This window comes from Nelusetta ayraudi, unplaced genomic scaffold (assembly GCF_046127955.1).
Source record: "Nelusetta ayraudi isolate G7.1 ecotype Tasmania unplaced genomic scaffold, CSIRO-AGI_Nayr_v1 ptg000027l, whole genome shotgun sequence".
Lineage (NCBI taxonomy): Eukaryota > Metazoa > Chordata > Actinopteri > Tetraodontiformes > Monacanthidae > Nelusetta > Nelusetta ayraudi.
Genome location: NW_027466077.1, coordinates 2,830,655 through 2,850,737, shown reverse-complemented (window position 1 = coordinate 2,850,737; position 20,083 = coordinate 2,830,655). Strand labels below are relative to the sequence as shown.

Sequence of the window (20,083 nt, the reverse complement as noted above, 5' to 3'; positions counted from 1 at the left end):
AAACAGTGTCCCTTGATGGAAAAACGAGCCGCTCCTCTTTCATGGGCTGTCAACCTTGGAGCCGGTGTCACTGCGGGAAGAGACGTATGGACGTGTTTGGATGGGTGTGGGGGGTGGGGTTGATTTGGTCTCGGCCTCTGTGTTTTATCCTCGGATCCTCTATGAGGGAGGCGTGGCCTCAACGCTTCGTCTTCATCGGTCAATGCAAACGGGGGGAATTAGACGCGTTTGGCGAATGGGGACGAGCGATCCGTCATCTGACAGACGTGAATTCTGTTCCCGCCCCTTGCCTCACCTCAACACATCGCACAAGTCTGACAGAATTTGAGCTGAATCCTCGACTATGTCACTTTGCAATCCAGGTCAGTCCTCTCCTACCAACCGGCAGAAAACACTCTGTATCTAGAGAATGGGACCACTCTGCCACTTCCCTTTTTTGTGTGCTGTGTGTGTTTTTGTACATTTTACGTACTCCCCAACCCTACCCCCATCCCGCTCTCTCTCCCGCTCTCTTTTGCCTTTAGGGAGAGACGGTTACATAAACAGGCTCTCGTCATCACTCTGCTGCTGTTTGTACCAGTCTCTCTCTCTCTCTCTCTCAGTTCCACTGTATTCTTCTCTCACCTCCTGTCTTTTTCCCCCCCTACACCGTCTTCCACCTTGTTTGTCATTTGCACTTGATCATTATTATTTTTTTTAATTTTGTGAGGGAAGTGGAAGTAGTCATCTCAAGCCATCTCATACTTGTGATCCACAATTTGACCTGAGAGCAGCTCGACTGGATGGCGCTGGAGACACTCGTGCCATTGTTACATAACAATGTAGGGCAGCTATTCTGAAGCCTGGTGGGGCCCACAGGTGGGACACGGAGGAGCATCGGCTGGCGGTGCCGCTGCTTCACTTCCTGAAAGTAAACACAACAACGATGAATCTCTGTTGTCAGAGTGCAGCGTCTATGATAAATGTGAACGACTACTTGCTAACTGCTAAATGGCACCATCTGAGTTTTAGGCCTGCACCACTCCTTCCCAAAAAAATAATAAATAAAGACTCCGCCCACCGTCGGATGTAAAAAAATCTTGTCCGGCCAGTCTGAGGCTGAGACTAGACCGAGTAAGAACGCCTCTTAGTCCGAGACGAGACCGACACCCTTAAAAAGTGGTCTGGAGTCCAGGACCAATCTCACGTACTACAACATTACCGCCCTCACACAGCCAGAACGGCCGGAGCGTTAGAACAATGGAGGGGAAAGAATTGTTCAGAGAGAGAGAGCACACAAGGCGACGACGGCGTCACCCGGGAAAGCGGTCGCCATGGCAACCCAGTGGCGACAGAATAGGTTGTTAATTAAAAAGTTGATTAATTGCTTTTGAATCACACACTTGTACGTCGTGACGCCCGGGTTCCCCTCTTCTTTAATCACTCCGGCTCCTCGGCCTTATTTTCTCTTCTTCCTCCTCCACTTTTTTCTCTCTTTTTTTTTTATTTTTTAACTCTTTTGTCATTCCCGCTGATGAGGCGGGGCCGGACTTCCACAGACACCAATCTGCTTGAAAGAAGAAGCGCACAGAAGATTAAGGGGAGCGGCTGAGACGCACCACTGCGTCTCCCTTGCTAATTCCCGCCCGCTTTTGTCCGCTGTGTTTAGTCACGTTGGCGTCTTTTTCTTTAAGAAGGAATCAGAGCGCTCCCAACTCAAGGTCGGGATGAAGAGCAGAATCGACGCGGAATAAACGCAAAGGACAAAGGGTGCAGGGGAAGAAAGAAATGGGTGGGGGGGTGACGGGGTTCGTCGGGAAGCATTGCGGTCGTACTTATTAAAAATCGATGCAGGACCAGTAGGTGTGCTCGTCAACAAACAACAAATAGAGCAAACAAAAACAATCTGCTCTCCGCTCAGATCTCACTCGCAGCCTCTCCCTCTGGCTTCAAGGTCAGCGAGACGCATCGCAAACAAATTTTCCTTCCGCCAAACCTTAATTACTTCCTTATCCCTGTTGCCGGTTTTTTATTTATTTATTTATTTATTTTTGCTTTTCTCCCCTTGACCCTTAGTCAGGGAAGATTGAGTATCCGTGACGTGCCTCCCCCCCACCTCCACTCCCTCTCCTCTCTCTTGCACCTGGTCAGGCTTTAATTGCCTCCTTGTTCCCGAGCGCCGCTTCCTGCTTTGTTCCGCCGGCTTCTTGCTCCTCTTGATCATCTTTTAATGGCCGCTGGACAGAAAAACACTCGAAACAGCCAAGGATATACGGGATGACTTGCCGCGTGGCTCCGCGTGCTGCAGCCTCTGCCTCTAGGGATCGATTGTGTGAGAGAGAGAGAGAGAGAGAGAGAGAGAGAGAGAGTGTGTGTGTGTGTGTGTGTGTGTGTGTGTGTGTGTGTGTGTGTGTGTGTGTGTGTGTGTGTGTGTGTGTGTGTGTGTGTGTGTGTGTGTGTGTGTGTGTGTGATCTCTGCTCCAGTTCTGCTCAGCCTCCTGGTGCCCCGTGTCGGATGAACAAGGTGGCGCTACGCAGGGACGGCGGCACAGGTGCAGGTTTTATGCGAGTCCGCGTCACCCACGACTGCAACTTGCGCTTGCTCCCCACATTTGCTGTTTCCATAGCAACACCGTGCCCTCTTTCAGTCCACGCACCCCCCCTTCCGCCGCACCTCCTAGTCAGTAGTTATTAAATTTGACTCGTTTCATCGTGACAGGACGGTGCAGATAAGCGCATACCTGTGTTTTTAAAGGACGCGTTAAAGTGAAGGTTTGGCCAGAACGGAAATTCCAGCTTGCCTAAGGAGGTTCTGCTGACGTTTTCTAAAACCACGTAACCAATGAGAGCCAACAACAACACCAACAAAACATGTTGGTATGTAACTTGCATGACTCGGGTGTGACGATTCTAGCTCAGGATAGTTGCATTCCGGTTTTAGCTCACTGTTGCATTGTGGGCGGGGACACTCGTCATTGGGTCATCCAATTCCAATTGAATACTAAGTGCCAAGCAGGGAGGTAGCGGGTACTATTTCTACAGTCTTTGGTATGACCTGGCCGGGGATGGAACCCTCAACCTACCAGTCTCAGGGCAGACACTCTACCACTAGACCTTTGACAGATACATGGTATGATGTGCTTTCCTTTCGGTGAACCCTCAGAGCGGCTGTGAAATTTCAATTTTGGGTGAGCCCTTGTGACTCACAAAGACCGCCCTCTGCCCAGACAGGCGTCAAGAGTGGATCGTTTACTGAAAATTGAATATTTAGGGAAAGAAGAAGAAGAAGAAGAAAAAAAAGCGTATGAAACCCGGCCCGTGTCGTTTGCGAGCTCCTGACCTTTGGCGGCCGAAACGTTCGCCCAGTTAGCTGCTGAAGTCGCGGCGGCACTGCCTCGCCGCCTCCGCCACGGCGGAACATCTGTTGGCTGTGATATGAAGCCTGAGAGTATTTCTTCACTCGCCCGCTCTCTCTCTCGCTCGCTCTCTCTCTCCTCCCTTGTTTCTGTTACGAATTCCCCAGCTGCTCGCTTGCCTGCCTTCGCCCCCAGAAGCCTGTCCTGCGCCACCTGTGCGGTTTTAATGCATAATTTATTTTCTAAGTAACCACATCTGAGAGACTCATCCTTCCACCACCACCAACCCCCCCACACCACCACCTCAGACTCTAGCTTGAAATGAAAAATGTGGAGAGCACAAATGTACATACAATTTATTTCTAGGAAATTCCAAAGGAAAAAAAAAATTGACTAGCCCTTTTTTGCTGTCAGTCGTGGGTGTTAACAGTCACCATTGCCAAATTAAAAAAAAAGTATAAATATATTAGCAGGTTGTGACTGCTTCATACCCTTCACAACAGAAATTTCACTCGGGCTCTAAACCTAATGTTACTAAGAGAAAAAAAAAAGAAAAAAACAGGCCTGTGAAATTTCCCCTGTGCGTCTGATGTGTCGCACCAATTACAGCCTTTTTGCGAGCCTGTCAGACCGTCGTGTTTTTTTGCGGCTGACATGTTTTGTTACCGCGTCGTCATGTGTGGCCTTGCAGGCGGCGCAAGCCGTCGTGCTGTATTAGCCTCGACGCGGGCGGGGAGTTGATGTCGCTGCCGCCGCCGCCGCCGCGGCATCGTAGCTCAACCGGGACCAATTGCTCCCAAGGCCGCCGCAACCGCCGCCGAGCCGCCGCCGTGCGCACACCTTTTGGTTTGGCCGTCGCTCCGTCCGAGTGCTTTACGACGCGAGGGCGGCCGTGCGTGACGTGTGAGGACGAGGACGACCGCCGAGCCTGTAAATCATTGGTTCCCACACCAGTGGCACCGCCTCCCCCCTACCAGTAGAGGGTGGGGGGGTGCCGTCAGGGTTAATGTCCCATCAACAACCCCTCTTAACCTCCTGGGCGGCTCTGCTGGGGTCAGACATCGGGTTTATGTCCCTTCACTTTACTGCAGCGGGATGATCAGGCCACCCTGACACCTGTCACTCAACCCCACCGTCCAGATCAATAGAGCCGACGGGGTCTTTCTTTTTTTTATTCCTCCCTCGCTACGTTGGGGTTGTTAAGAAGACCTCTGGTCCGTCGTGTCGCCCACGGTCGATAGTGGAGACCCCCGCTAGCCCACCTGTCACTCACCGCAGCACCACCTGTGTTCTGTGCTGCAGGTTTTTTCCTGACACGATGCTCCAAACGCCTCAGCCGGGAAGAGAAGCGACATGTTTCAAAAATTCATGTGTAAACTGGTCACTCTTTGTCTTTCTCCAGGTCGCCAGGAGAAGCCAGTATTGATTTATTTTGTCTCTCTTCTTTCTTTAGTCTGCACTTCACTTCACATTAACGGTTGAGAAAGTGATGAGAAAATGACTTTGGAGCAAATGAAGTAGCCAGAAACGATCAACTTGAGGTTCCACGGCTCTTAAACGGTCCAATACGACCCATGACTATTTGACACGGTCGGTTTAATGAAATCACTCTTATATTTTCACACAGCTTTTATGAGACTTTTGAATAACGTTGGCCCTGATGTGACTGACCGGCCCTCAGTTGTTGGTCGTTGTCTGCCGCCTGGTAGGGGTGGGTAATACTTGGAACTTTGGTATCAATCCAATCACAAGTAAATACAGTGCTAGAATCACAGATACCAATACTCTTTACTTGAAATATCACAATTATTAATTCAACTTTTAACTTTGCCTTAACTTAGTTGATTATGAACATGGTGAAACACAGGACAAAGAGAGAAGAGAAGCTGCAACAAAAGTAGATATCCCATCACGCAAAGTATCATTCCAATACAAATACCCACCTCGGTATCGATCCTACAGATATCTTGAGCGAGCCGCCCAGCCCTACCTTCTCGCTCTGGCCGGAATCTGTCTTTTGTGCACAATATCGAGTGTGGGGTGGAGGTGTTGTTGTTTGTAGAGTTTATACCGCACTCCTTATGGGTGAACCGACTACAGCATTTCAATAGCGAAGGGATCGGATTTACTGTTAAAAAGGAGCTGATTAAATTATGCATCCGCTGCCGGCTTTTTCCGGCCGCTTGCCTTTGATATCGTCACTGTTGTTTTTGTTGTTTGACTGAAGCTCACCCACTCGGCATCGTCGCTGCCGGATAAAACGCTTCCAAAGTAAACGCGCCTTTTTTCCTTTCTTGCACGCAGCCCCTCCTCGGCTTTTTGATGTTGAGCCGCCGGCAAAGAGGGCATTGGGGGCAGAGGGGCTCCAAATGGACGCGGAGAGTCCGGAACACAAAGCGGCAGCTTCTCCTCTATCAAATTAATTCCCCCCAGAGGATTCATTAGGAATATAATTGTGACTCAATTGATTTACAAAGTGTACTCTATGAATAACATTCTCCTATTGATTCCCGCGGTTCTGAGGGGCAGGCGCGCAAGCAGTCGGCTAATCAATTAACGGCCGAACTTGAGACCGTTAAAGTTTCCGTGGGAAGAAGTTTTTTTTTTTGTTTGTTTTTTTTCTCCTGGCTCGCTCCGCCGAAGAGGAGCAGACTTCCCGCCCCGGGTGATTCCTGGCCTGTTCGGAGAGCCTCAGTTTCAATCCGACGGCAACATAGCAGCTGCTGGTGTGAGTTTTAGCATTTCAGAGCCGGGTTAATGAGCTCATGAGGGTTTCTGTTTCAAAGCGGCAGGTCGTTGTTGTTCAGTGAGGGTTTCATGTTCTCCACTGAAACTCATTTTGTTGGAGCTTTTGTTGGGACAAAAAAAAAAACAAAAAAAAAAAAACGGCTCCGTTCTGCTCTGCTTCAGTTTTATCTTGACTTTTAACGGCCTGCAGTGTGTCTCAGTCTCAATTTCTAACTGCAGACCACACACACGCACACACACACTAGCATTGACACACTGCCACCTTTCATCAGCGCTCACTCCGGCCCTCACCCACCTCAGCCCCCTCACCCTCCTCCCACCCTCTCCTGGCACTACACGTGTGTTCACTCATCCATCTGTCTGTGTATTCATCCACCTGCGCTTGTAGGTGTGCATCGGTGATTCTAGCGCCGTTCTTGCTTCTTAGTCTCCTTCAAGCAAATCGACTTGGATTTTAATGCCCGCTGCACTTGTATAGCGCCGCAAAACATGTTAAATAATAAAATACACACAGAAATGGAACCTAAGTGAGAACGCCAGAGGTGTGTTTCGCGTCCAGTCGCCATCCATGATTCAAACACTGTGCTTTTAATGAAAAAGGCATTATATATTAAAAAAAAAGGGGGTTAGAAAAAACAGAAAAGGTGTTTTTGTTCAGAGATGCCTTCGTATAAGACGGATCAGATGGTAAAAACAGGCAGCGTACTTCACCGTCAGCTGTTTTCACACACTGCGGCGTCGTGATCTTCACAACGTGGCACACATGGGGTTTTTTTTTTTTCTTCTCCTCACAGCTACAGTCACGTTGAGTACCTACGCAAGAGAATTTTGAATACTTTCAAGTGTGGATTGATCGCAGTCGGTCAGGTGTCTTTGTGAGATGCAGGCAGATTGGTCATGTTCCAATAGTGAGCAGGCACGCCGTCACCAGCCGCTAAACACAGCTGTTCTTTCTTTATGCTTTACGTGCGTGCGTGTGTTCTTTCTCACCACCTGCTACTTTACCACTACAGTGAATGATGGCAACATCAAAAACTGGGCTTTACATCAAAATAGCGCAAAGCAGTATTTTTTTGGTGAGATTGTGTCATTGGACCAGCTCAGCCCCTCAGTCATGTGACATTGCTGGTAGTGGGTTTGGACTTTCAGGAGTTGCGAAGGTCGACCTAACTTGCCATCTCTCTCTCGCTCCGTTATTATTAGGACTTGTTGTCCTTTCAGCCCCGGCCTCCTTAATGGCCTGCCACTTTCTTCCTTTTTCCATCATTCTGTCTCTGTCCCCCCTCTCTCTCCTCTAACTCACCCTCGCTCCTCCCACACACACACCCGTCCTACCGTCCCTCCCTTCCCCTCCCCCTCACTCATTGTCTGTGGCAGCCCCGGTGGCCGAAGCCTCCGACTGCAGTTGCGGAACAGAAGCAGCAGTCACATACCTGCATTCAAGTGGAACAAACAGGATGGTTGGCTGCTCACTGAAGGTCATCAGCCCCCCGGGTGCGGCGGGCGTGCACGTCGGCGTGGACACGCTCACGTGCGTGCGCATGTCTTTGCATTGGAGCCCCCTCTTTAAGAGGTGCTGTTTGTGGATGCTTGGGAAATCAAAGTGGTCAGAGCTTTAGAGTCGTCCTGTCCCCAAAGTGACAAAGTAGATCAATCAAATCGTTATATGAGCTATACATGTACATATTTATGTATTTAGCTTATATATAGGCTTTAGCTACGTCAGTGTACTAAACCATCGGCAACGCAGCTCCCAGGAGTTCAGATGTTATTCAATACGCGCACAAAATACAGTTTTAAAATGTGAACTAGCGGCCAAACTCATCTCTCGCGATTCATCTCTGGATTCGCCGCTCACTCTTGTCATTGACACATCGCACTCGACGCAGCTGCTCAGGTGAAGAGGATGCCTCTCCCTCCCCACTCCCCAGCCCCCCGAGCCTCACCGTAAGCCCACCCACTTGCAGACGAGCCGAAGGTGGCGCAGTGATACCCACCAGGCTAATGAATGGTGACACTCTAATCTTTGTAATCCCTAATTGGTGCTGCGGGTTTAATTAAAAGCCAAGCCAATGGCAGCTCCGTTGTAATGTGGGAAGCATGTTTATTAGCGCGTTTTTCATCCGCCCTTCCTGTGTGTGCATCAGCACGCGGTACACACACGTGTAGGAGTGGCAAAAAAACACAAAAAATTGCACACGCTTGTTTGTTTTCGGCGCTGATATGGTGTGTGTGTGTGTGTGTGGGGGGGGGGGGGGGGGGTATTTATCAGAACATCCGGGTTGATCTTGCTCACCACGAAGCGCGGCTGCATTTTCGGTCCTCATTAACCTCCCTCGCCCTCAATCCCCAGGATTTTTTTTTTTTTTAACCTGCTTTCCTTCCTTCCTCTCTCACTCTCTCAACTTTTCCCTGCAACACCTATTTATTGTGTGTTTTCATTGTCGACGCGTTTTTTCCACTAGCTGAATAAGTGAATCTAATTGGGTAGCATGACCCCGTCTTTTGTAAGCCGCTAAGCGGACGGACTCCGGCTCTCCTTTCCCTTCCCTGGCTTGTTTGTTTTTCAGGTAAATGCTTAAAAATATATTTTGTCTGCTGGTTTTTCCCCGTTCACCGCCCCAGCTTCTCGCGCAGCCGTTCCCCTGTGCCGCACACGCATGCAGAAGCGCGCATTTCACCCCTCCCCAAAAAAAAAAAATAAAAATCACGTCCCAATTTGCATCATCACATCATGGAGGTAAGAGGATCATGGTGGAGAGCCGGCGTGGTTAAGACGACAGCCTCGGGTGTGATTAACCGAGCCTCAACATTAGCGAGAGGAGTTCAGGCGGCGATGGAAAAGAGAGGAGAAGAAGAAGAAGAAGAAGGAAAAAAAACTCATTGCAACGCCAAAAATGAGCTAATCTTATTAGCGCCACGGTAGCATGCAGCTCAGTAATTAGCCAGAACCTAATTGGCTAATAAGGCCGCGCTGTTTGAAAGCGTGCCAGCCTCTTTTTCTCTCCTCCTTCCCTTTGTGGAAGTTCTGAAGAGCGAAAACCTTTTTCCCCAACCAACCAGCCTGCAGGAAGCGCCGATAACGAGCCCCGCCGCCGCTCCTGTTCCCGATGAGTGGGGCCACTCTCAAGTTCCGGCGCACTTTTCACACTTGTGCATTCTCGGCCAATTGCGTCTCACCCCCCACCCGCCACCCCCTCCCTCCGAGTCCTCTTGTACCTCTCGTACCTCTCGTCTAATCATCTTCAGACTTTCTGCCCGCAGGAACTTGATCAGGTCACTTTCATCCCGACCATCTCGCCGCCGAGATTTATTCATTCCTGACAACCACCCACTCTGTCGTTTTTGTTTCATCATCCCTCCTTACTTGTGTAAACCAACACACACACACACGCTCTCTTTCTCTCTTACACACACACGCACACCAGATCCATGCAGCGAGATGCGTGGCCCAAGGCAGAGCTCTTCTCCTTAATGAGCCTCCTGTCCTCCGTTTCTCCTGGTGTGCCCAAAGAGAGCTAACCTTGATGAGGAAGGGAAGGGATGTAACCTGCACACACACACACACACACGGACCGAGGAAGTTTCCTGTCATGCTTGCATATTTTTTCGTCAACAGTAATTTGGCTGAACAGGGGAGCGGTGAAAGTTCTTCCTGTGTTTATATTCCTCTTAGAGGTCGAGCTTCAAACAGCCTTTCTGCTGCTGTGTTTTTATCCTCTTTCATTATGATTATTTTTTTTGTAAATGTGGTATCTAGTTCACTAAGGAAAAGTTAGTTTTTTTGCCTTCGTGTCGTCAGTAGGTAGACATATTAACTTTTCTCTCTATTTTTTCCCCTGTCTTTTAATTTTGCCAGGTAATGTCGTTGGTTACTGAAAACGAGTTTTAATAACAAGCATCTCTTTTTCGCAGAAAAACGCAAGGATTGAGTTCAAAATAATCCATTCACGAATGAGACGTGTCCCTTGTGCTGTGTGTGTGGATGTGAAAGTGTCCTCAAACTATCTGCAGCAGGAAAGATTGTACAGAAATCCCTCCTGTGTTGGCCCGACTCTCAGTTCTTCCTGCGCGGGTCGTGTCCAAAATTATGCCAAGTGCCATGTTTGTCCTGTGCAGGCACCTGTAGCTGTCACTAATGGCTCTCTCGCCCTCTTGTCGTCCCTGTCAGGTCTGGGCCAATTACGAGGAGAAGCCGGTGGAGGAGGTGGTGCACGTGTCCGAGGAGAAGGAGCGGGTGGCCAACTACAGAGCGGTGTTCGTCACCGAGATCTCTGACAGCCTGCACATCTACGCCCAGGACGTGGAGACGGGTGAGTGGAACCGAAATATCAACTCTTTGAGGTCGGAACAGGTGGACTGAGTCGCAATTCACCGTTAAGCGAAACGTCGTAATCCTAAAAAGAAAAAAAGAAAAAATCAGCCGGCTGGTTAATCGGTGCACCTCCAAATCTTAATGAACACTTTCATGGCACAATGGTTGTTTATGGCCTCGTGATTCCCACCCACTGCAGCAGCAGCAGTGTGTTGTTTTGAACTCCTTGTTAACGCCACACTGACTTTACGAGTGTCAATTATCTCCACCACTCTGACATTCACCTCCTTGTCCCCTCCGACCCCCACCGGAGAGCCGCCGCGTTCCCGCCTCAGCAGGAGAAAGGACGTCCCACTCTGTTATTACCCGCTGACTGAGGGAAATAAATCACGCCGCTGTCCCCTCTTGCCACCTCTGACAGGTGGCGACAACAACAGCAACAACCACGGCGACAAAAAAAAAAAAGTTCACTGGACGGGAAGTCTAACGATCCCTGGTATTCCTGACACGGCTGTTCCCTCCCCTTTGACAAGCCGTGTGTGTGTTTGAGTGCAAGCGTGTTTGTTTGTTTCCAGTCCATCTCCTTAATGGTATACCTAACGGGCCATGTTTTGTGATATTAATATCAAGATGCTTGTGTGTCCACATTCAATCTCCCACTCGGCGCAGAAAGTTGTTGCCTTGCTGCACTTCCAGTGATGGCCAACAGGGGTGCAATTGCGGCTGCAAGACATTGGACCCTGGCGGTAGTGTTGTAGTCTAGGTCACATCAAGCGAGACCAAGACTAGAGAGTATCGAGACTTTATATGTCAAAGAAAAATAACAATAGAACAGAAAAAATGACCTGTATCTAGTTGGCTAGTGAGTCCTGACCAGTCTTGATCACAAATCCCGACTCTTCCCAGTCCAAGACCGAGACAAGACCAGGTAAAAATGCATCTGAGTCCAAGTCGAGACCAAGACCAATCTGGAGGACTACAACACTACCTGGCGGTTCCACCCAGCCGCAGCCGTCGACAACATGGGGAAACTGAGCAAACGGTCCCCACGTGTCGCATTTGAAATCTGCAGCTGAGACTTTTGTGGGTCCTTGTAGCTTCTGCTTCCGCATTTCGCTCAAACATTCTGAACTATACGAGGGAAGCAAAGGGCGGTGGACAGATGGCGCTTCTCTTTGCTCTGTCTTTGTGTTTTTGAACCGTGCGGAATAACTTTTCACTCGGAGGAGCCGTCGTTGAAACAGAAGCCGATGGCTACGACCGGTGCGAAAAATGATGAAATCCATCATCATTGGGAGATCATTGGGACCCAGCAGCGGCTCCCTTGCCGAGCGATGGCAGCGGCCTCCTTTGAACCCTCGGTGGGAAGCGTCAGTGTGTGACAAACCTCAGATTTAGTGACTAAACTCGCCTTTGAACGGCGACGCAGCGGCTTTTTTTTTTTTTTTTCCTTCTCTTCCTTCCCTCAGAACCCGCGTTGGCCGTCCAGCTGGTGCAGATCTGAGGGGCCCGCGCATGCAAATGGCCGTCCCTTCATCGTCTGCCAGGCCCCCGTCGCAGGAAGAGTGCAGCGTGCGGTGGTCGTCCCCCGCCCCCTCCGCCCGGCCCCGCAATCTGCTCTCGCTGGCAGTCGACATTCAGGGGGCCATGAAATTGACTTTGGCCACCTCTTAATTTGCCTCTCTGCTGTAATTAATTAATTTTGCCTTCATTTACTGCCAATCTGAGGCGTCGCATCGTTCTAATCCCATCGCACGGCAATGCGGAAGGTGGAGGGTCCTGCTTGTTATTTGGAGGAATCTTTTTTCTTTTTTTTTTTTTTGCTCCTTCTTTTTCTCCCGCCGCCGTTCTTCCTGGAGATCTTGGGGTGTTTAGACTCGTGCGCAGACAATCTGCTCCTCATCTCGCCTTGAGCTGTAGATTTAAATCTAAAGCCTTTGCGTCTCCCGTGCCTGCTTTCTGCCCCGCCAGTCAGCAGCCATGGCGATACCGGGGTTGCGTTTTCTTTTTCTTTTTTATCTATCTGTATTTAGTATTACTATAATGTATTATTATCAGCGCTGATCGAAATCACGTGAAACGCTACACAACACGCACGTGTAGCCCCCCCCGCCCCCCGAGTTCACGCTCGGCGTCGGCAGAGGAAGCGAAGTTTCTGTGTTGTGTGCGCTGCTGTTGGGAACCACGCAGCGTTTCAAAGAGGAAATCAAAGACGGGTTGATTTTTTTTTTTTTTTTAATATTTTTTTTTTTTTCTTTTTTTTTTTTATGCTACTCTTTTTTTTCCTCAATCTATAAGGGAGCCGGATATCTGAGGCAATATTTTCCCAGCCGCATATGTACGGGTTTGCTTGGAGAGAGCAGGGTAAAAAAAAAGTAAAAAAAAAAAAAAATATATATATATATATATATATATATATATATATATATATATAAACAGCATTTCTGCTGTTCTGTGTGTATTTCGACAGGAGCGCTATGACTTATTTAATCTCCTGCCGTATTAAAGCCTGATTTTTAGATGATCCAGCAATACTGCGGCCTCCTTATTTATTTATTTCCTTCCTTTGATTGGGTTGTGTTCTTGAACCCAAAAGGCTTACATGCAACTTTTTTTCCTTTTTTTTTTTTAAACATTGCTCTCAGCAGGGGAGATACACCCTGACTGCCCCTCCCCCTCCTCCGTTTCCTCCCCTCCCACCTTACGCCTCCTCCCCCCTCATCCCTCCCTGAGTCTCTTTCATTTTCGCTGACGTTCCCTCAAAGCAACATTAAGTCATGCCGGCTCCTTGAAGAGCACATCAAAGTGTTATGGCCTGTAAAATCATACAAGCCGAGCGCTTTGCAGTGTCATTACGTGTTGCAGCCTCCACCCATCTCTCTCCCCCTCTCTCTCTCTCTCCTCGTCTCCCCCTTCGCTCGCCCTGTCTTTTTTTTTTCTTCCGGAGCGACGACAGCATTCTCGTGCGCACACATACTTAAGATGAACGGGGCCCCTAACACGACGCTCGGTGTAAACAGCAGAGTCGGACGAGAACCCCTCGTTTTCTCCAAAACCAGCCGCATTTTAACACATCCCGGATTTTACACGTCTGTCGATCTCTCCGCTTGACAGAGACGGAAAGGCTGACGAAACGCGCAAGACGAGCGCCGCAACAGTCGCATGTGCCAGGTGCGCTGACTGCAGCTGATATTCCAGAGACTTCAAGTGGACGCTCGGCTTCGAAAAGGCGCCTTAAACTGTCTGAGTGTCTGAATCACAGCCGACTCCCCATTTTGTTCTCCGGCTGTGTTTTATCACTGGTGAACAAGGCCAGACGAAGCCAGCGAAGACAAAAATCCCAGGAAGAAGAAGAAGAAAAGGGCACCGCCAGGCGGGCGCGAACAATGGCTGCGACTACAGAGATTAGCACGGACGCTAGTTCTGTCGCAACTTCTTTTTTCACTTTAAAAGAGGAGCGGGAAAAAAGTTTCCCCCTTCACTCTGCTGCTGCCGTTGGTAATTGGTCAAGTCAAGTACTTTATTAATGCCCCAAGAGTTAGAAGAGTTGGTTAGAAGTGTGCAACATACAAACAGTAGAGACCAAACACACAACACAATGCATTGACAACACAGCGTGAGCACACCTATTTCATTCGATAGGTAAGAACACTATGAGTAGGCACAAAGACACTATACACATAAGAGAAATATACTTAAATAAAAAAAATAATAATAATATTAATAATTAAAGAAATAACATAAAGTGCAGACCAAGTACAGTAGTTAGCATCTCAGAAAGTGCCATCATTAAGTGCCAATACAAAGTGACAAATGCTACAGAAACACTAAAATCACCATCACCACCATCACCTTCCACCTGATGGAGGCGGGGACGAAGGAGTTCAGGTCGACTCGGTTGCGGTTGACGGGCGTCCAATCGCTTTTCAGGTCCCGCCTATTTCCGACCCCGCAATATTATTTCCTCAAACGTGGCTCGCGTTTGCAGAGTTGCCGACAGAAGCTTCTACCGCCGTGCAGCCTCCTTTAACATCAGTGTCACAATAGCTGCGACCTCATTTACCTGGATGATTTTTTTTCCCCTCCCTAAATTGCACTTTTAAAACTAATTAATAGGCGGTGAGTCTATTTATAGACTCAACAGAGAAAGAGCAGGAGTAATTTTCTTTTCTTTTTTTTCCTTTTTCTGTCTGCACTTGAGTGCGCAGCCATTTCATCTGTTCCCTCGGTGAGATGAGATTCTCCTAATTGATCCGACTTGTAAGGAGAAAAACGGTCCAGGTAATTTATACGGCAGGACAGGGGGGGAAAGAAATCTACACAGAATGTCTTAATGAGAGTAACTTATGCTTGATGAAGTCATTTGTAATTATTGCAATATAGGGAAAGAGAAATTTTTACAGCCCCCACCCCCCACACGCCTCCTGATGGCTCAGAGAATTTTCAGAAAGAGATTAAACTTAATGTTTGGAATGATTTTTTTATTCTATTTTCCACCAAGGAGCTCGAGGGATGTTGGCCTCTAATCCTCCGGTTTATTTTTATATTATGTAAAACACCTTTATCTTTACGCGGAGTGTGTTTATCTTTCATTGTGGCACTTTTTTGTGCATGCCCACACACACACACACACACACGCACACACAAACATGCAGGCAGGCACAGAAACACACTGCCGTCGCAACCCTGTGCCGCCACCACCTCGTCTCTTTATTTCTCCTCGTGTCTGTTGTTCTCTCTCCGGAGGCCACGTGTAATTACTGTCAGATGGGGAACCTGCACAGATCTGCGTGACCTTGGACATAAAAAAGGCAAAGGCCACTCCAGGCACACGCGGGGGACGTGCGGGAGGGAAGGGAGGCAGAGCGCCGTAAAGTGCTGCCGCTGTTGTTTAGCCGCAAAACTGCAGAAAGGTGGAGAAGAAGGAAAAATGAAAAACGCTGAATAAAGCCTCTTCTCCCAAGTCTTCATAACTCTGTCCCACCTGGCTGGTCAGGGGAGGAGGGGGCATATTTTGAATTGGAATTGAATTCTTTATTTGAGCATAAAAAGCACAAGTACTAAATCACTTACAAACACAACAAACCCATAAATATAATAAGAAAAAAATATGAGTCTAATACTCAAAGAAAACAAATACCCAGAAACTTACATATGCCTAAATAGAGTAGGAAGAAGTACAAAGCTTTATTCTGACATTCTCAAGGAGCAGCTGAGGCTGAGACGTCAAATGTCCAGTCTGTAGATGTTTCAAGGAAGCCCACCTGACGGCACATTTCGTATTTAGGGCCCTGCCAGGAGGCACGAGATGGCAGCTAACTACGAGCAGGACCAGGGGTGGGCAAACTTTGACTGGTGGGGCTACAATGGGTACTAAAATATGACAGAGGGGGCCGGAGCAGGAGCAATGGATGTAGTGTTTTGGTGACCCACCAACATGTCTTCGAAGCCCCACAGTGTTAAGCTCTGAAATGACTCTTGAAAAACCACACTGAAAAAATGGATGAAATACAATTATTTTATGACTTACTTTCTACTAATTTCATTTCTTCCAAGTTCGGCGGGCCGGATTAAAAAATATAACGGGCCGTATATGGTCCCCTGGCCTGAGCAAGACCCTTATTGCTCTATGTATATTCTAATATGTATGAGAACCCTTCTAAGGGTAGGAAACCCAAATTACTTTAATTGTACTGCGAGTTTACACTTTTATGAATGTATTCCTGGGCAGCATGTTCAGCTTTTACTCATATAAAATTCATAAATCAAGCCAAAGAGAGGCCAGACAGAGGGTGGGAGTGCTCGGCCATGGCCCCTCCCACCTGCCCACCTCGCCACCACGCTCTCTCTGCCTCAGCTGCACTGCTTGGCAGGACACCCAGTCTCAGGTTCGTTCCCTGGCAGCGGGAAACAGACTCGTAATGAGTGGAGCCGCTCAAAAAAACCCACCAGGTGCCACTCCGGCCGCATTATTCACACTTCCACCTCTTACGCACAGCAGCTGTTCGTCACCTAATGATGCCGGGCGCAGTGGCAGGCAGGCAGGCAGGCAGGCAGGTCGGCGGGTGGGGGGCCGGCAGCGCTGAGATTCTGCCTCCTTTTCTCGTAAAGTGTCATTTAGCCACTTGAAAATAAAAAAAGCGGCGTCTCTACTAGAAGAACGAATCTTTCGTATTGTTCCTCAGCTGTGCTTTTCAGTGGCGCGCACCCAGTTTCACCGAGGCTGATTTTTAATAAGGGGGTCTCACATTGATCAGGGTGAATGGGCGGCTAATTGGGTGTCATGTCAGGTTCAGCCGAGCGCCGACGACTTCATACAATGGGGTTCAGTTTGTAAAGTGCGGGCAAATTTATGGTCGCGGCTCTTCTCTTCTAAATACTGTTTGTTTTTCATTTGGGTGGAACAGAGGAGAAAAAAAAAAGAATAGGAGTGTGTGGCACCGCAGGCACGGAGCCAGAGCGAGTCAGGGGAGGAGATAATTAACTCTCACATCACTGCTCTCTGAACATACTTTATTTAGAACTCTGCGAGAGTGTCATTTTTTTTCTCTCTTTTGGTTAATCATGTCAGTTCATTGTCCAATTAGAACAATGAAGTGAAAGGAACAAATTGTGAAATGGAAACAAAAAAAAAAAAACAGTTTGCCGCAGGCAAGAGAGGGGGGGGGCAGAGAGAGAGGGACAAAAGAGATCGGATAAAGAAGCCCCTGATGTGACAATTGCATTAATGATTTACGTAGAATAGTTTTAATAGCTGCGGCGTAATTAAGGGAGAATGGCGCTGATGGTCTATAGTCTCCCTGCCGCCGGGACCCCGTTATCATAAAGCAGCACCGTTATCAGCTGTAATTTTGAATTCAGCCTAAATAATAATAGCTGGGGCGTTATTGCAATAATAATACTAATAAGAGCCTATTGTTTTAGTGTTAACACGCTAAAAGGGAGACGGAAAGAAAACCCGCTGAATCCTCCTTTAACTTGTCTTTGTCTTTCTTTTAGTTTCTCTGCTCTGCCGGAACTCAAACTTTACAAAGAAACCAAATGGGAAATTCGAGCAAGAGTTTCACCAGACGCCAGAGTTCTGTGTGTTTTCTTTATTTCACCACATAATATTTCGGGGTCAGAAGCCTCAGCCTTCCACCGGAGGCCCTCATTATAAACCGAGACGGCTGGAGGTCGCCTCCCCCGGCCGGAGGAGCGGGAGGCGTGAGCAGCTTCTCAGTTTTCGCCCCCCTTCTTTTTGCCACCCTGGTGGGAGACGTTGGCGCTAATGTGAAAGCGTCCCGAGCGACCGCCGTCTTTTTTTTTTTTTTTTTTTGAGCAAGTGTCAATAACTGCGTTTTCATTACAGTTTTTTGCAAAATAAAAGCGATATTTCTAAAATTTCGACAGTAAAATTGCGATTGGCAGGCGTTTCCATTGAATGGTGTGAAGCGCGTAAGCCGTAATCTTCTCGTCCTGCGAGATCCCACTTTGAGGAGGATGGAGGAACAAAACATTTTGCCATTAATCTGCATTTCCATGATGTTTGCTGTCAAGGATGGTTGTTATATTGTTATATTGTTCTCGCTGATCACTTGTAAAAAAAATATTCCGTCTCGTCCTCCATCCAAACACAACGCGCCATTTTCACTTGAACTGGTCAAGTGAAAATGGCACTTGGATGGATGAAAAGAGATAAAGAGAAGAAAAATGGAGGGACACAGATGCCACCTCTGTTTAGGCTTTGTTTTTTGTCAGTGATGGCTTTTCCAATTACAGGAACCGTAATTTGCTGTCTAAAAACACACAAAAAAGGTGTAGGCCAGGTATTGCATGAGATGTAATAATCTGCAGCACTCTCCGCTGGGGACGTCATTTGTTTAGGGTTTTGTTTCGTTGTTGTTGTTTTTGTCGCATGTTTTTTTTCCTTCTCCCGTGTCCTCCCTTGGCAGATGCCGACGCTGTTTAAACATCACTCAGGAGCGGAGGAAGTAAAAGTGGCTTTTGTCTGAGTCCTCCCTTCCTCTCTCCCTCCCTCCCTCGCTTGCCGCGTCTGCCAAAAATGTGTAAATATCCTCAGGTAATGGCGCTTCTTTATGGCACTGCCATAGGGAGGGGTGTGTGTGTGTGTGTGTGTGTGTGTGTGTGTGTGTGTGTGTGTGTGTGTGTGTGTGTGTGTGTGTGTGTGTGTGTGTGTGTGTGTGTGTGTGTGTGTGTGTGTGAGAGAATTACAGCAGTTCTGAGGGCCAGATCCACAAAGCCATTGCCCGGCTTTTGCACCAGAAAATCCGTGTAAACAGCGCCAAAAACGGTGATTCCGATCCACAGAGGGGACGCAAACGTGAAAATCGGCGGAAAATACGCCGAGGCGCAAGTAGTGGCAGGGTTGCACCAGACTTATTTGAATGTATTTAAATGAGTCATTACGCGCAAAAGGACACTCCCTTCTATGCAAATATGCCTCGTTCAAACAGCGGCAGATCCAGAAAGAGTTTGCGCTCGTGTCCGCACGCAGTTTGACAGACGCAAACACCGCCAGCCAAAACCAGGTGCAGTTTCTTGCTTCTGAGTGAAACTGTCCTCGCTGAAAAGCCTGAAATATATCCCGAAATGTTATATATAGATCGGCATAGACTACAGTATATATGCCAAGCAGCAGTAACAACAACTTCTGCGGCTCTCTGCGGTCGCAGGGGTGAAAAGCTTCCTCGCTCCCAAATGAGGGAGTTTTTCCTGAACTGGGGATCAGATGTGGGAATTTTTTTTTTACGTTCCTAAGTCTTCTGTGAAAACCCGTCTGCACGTTTTGTTTTCAAATCCAAACTTTTCACTTTTCTATTATTTGTTCCACATCTCTGGTGTTTGAAGGCCTCTGTAGCGTGGCGTTTTTCAACCTTTTGTGAACCACGGCACATTTTTTACACTGAAAAAGTCTCATGGCACGCCACAAAGCAAAAATTTGAAATTATAAAATGCTTAATAGTGACAATATTGTCTCTTAATGAATTTATACTCGCTCAGTGTGAAGCCTGGGCCTGTTTACACACACTCTGGGAGGAATTGATGGAGGCAAACAGGCTCACACTCCTGCACAGTCACTCCACAATGGAATGTTATTATTTTTCAACCAATTAAGTAAAATTGGCAAATTTTTCACGGCACACCTGACATTCTCTCACAGTACAGTAGTTGAGAAACACTGCTTCAGCGTGTTGATGCTGCAGCTCTGGGGCCTCGCTACCAGCTAACGACAGTTTTTCGCAAAGTAAAAGCGATGTTTCTAAAATTTTAGACAAAGTACAATTGCGATTTGCAAGTGTTTCCATTGAATGGTGTGAAGCACAGAAACCGTAGTTATGTTTGAATTACAGGAGAATTACGTTTGCTTTTGTTTGTTTGCTGTCAAGAATGGTTCTTATATTTTTCTCTTTGATTACTTTGACCCGTCTCCTCTTCCGTCCAAACATAATGCACCATTTTCACTTGAAGCAAACTGGTCACGTGACCCCATACGTCACATCCGCTGACGTGTAAATGCGAAAAAAGGGTTTCCGTGACACTTTTGCGATATACCTCTATATCGACACGTGTGAAAAACCACGTCATGAGAGCATCAAAATCTTTTAGAACTATTTGAGAGGTTTTTGGAAGTTGAGGTGTTTCCATGATCAGTTTTTTATTGCGATATTTAGGTTTTGTGCAA

General features: G+C 47.8%; 1 protein-coding gene across 1 annotated transcript in view; it reads left to right on the top strand.

The window, feature by feature from the left end:
* snd1 (staphylococcal nuclease and tudor domain containing 1) overlaps window positions 1–20,083 on the top strand; it is a 158,418-nt gene that overhangs the window by 117,197 nt on the left and 21,138 nt on the right. The window contains exon 18 of the mRNA XM_076030099.1: window positions 10,255–10,396. Coding sequence (XP_075886214.1) covers window positions 10,255–10,396 — 142 coding nt within the window. The remainder of the gene's footprint in view (window positions 1–10,254; window positions 10,397–20,083) is intronic.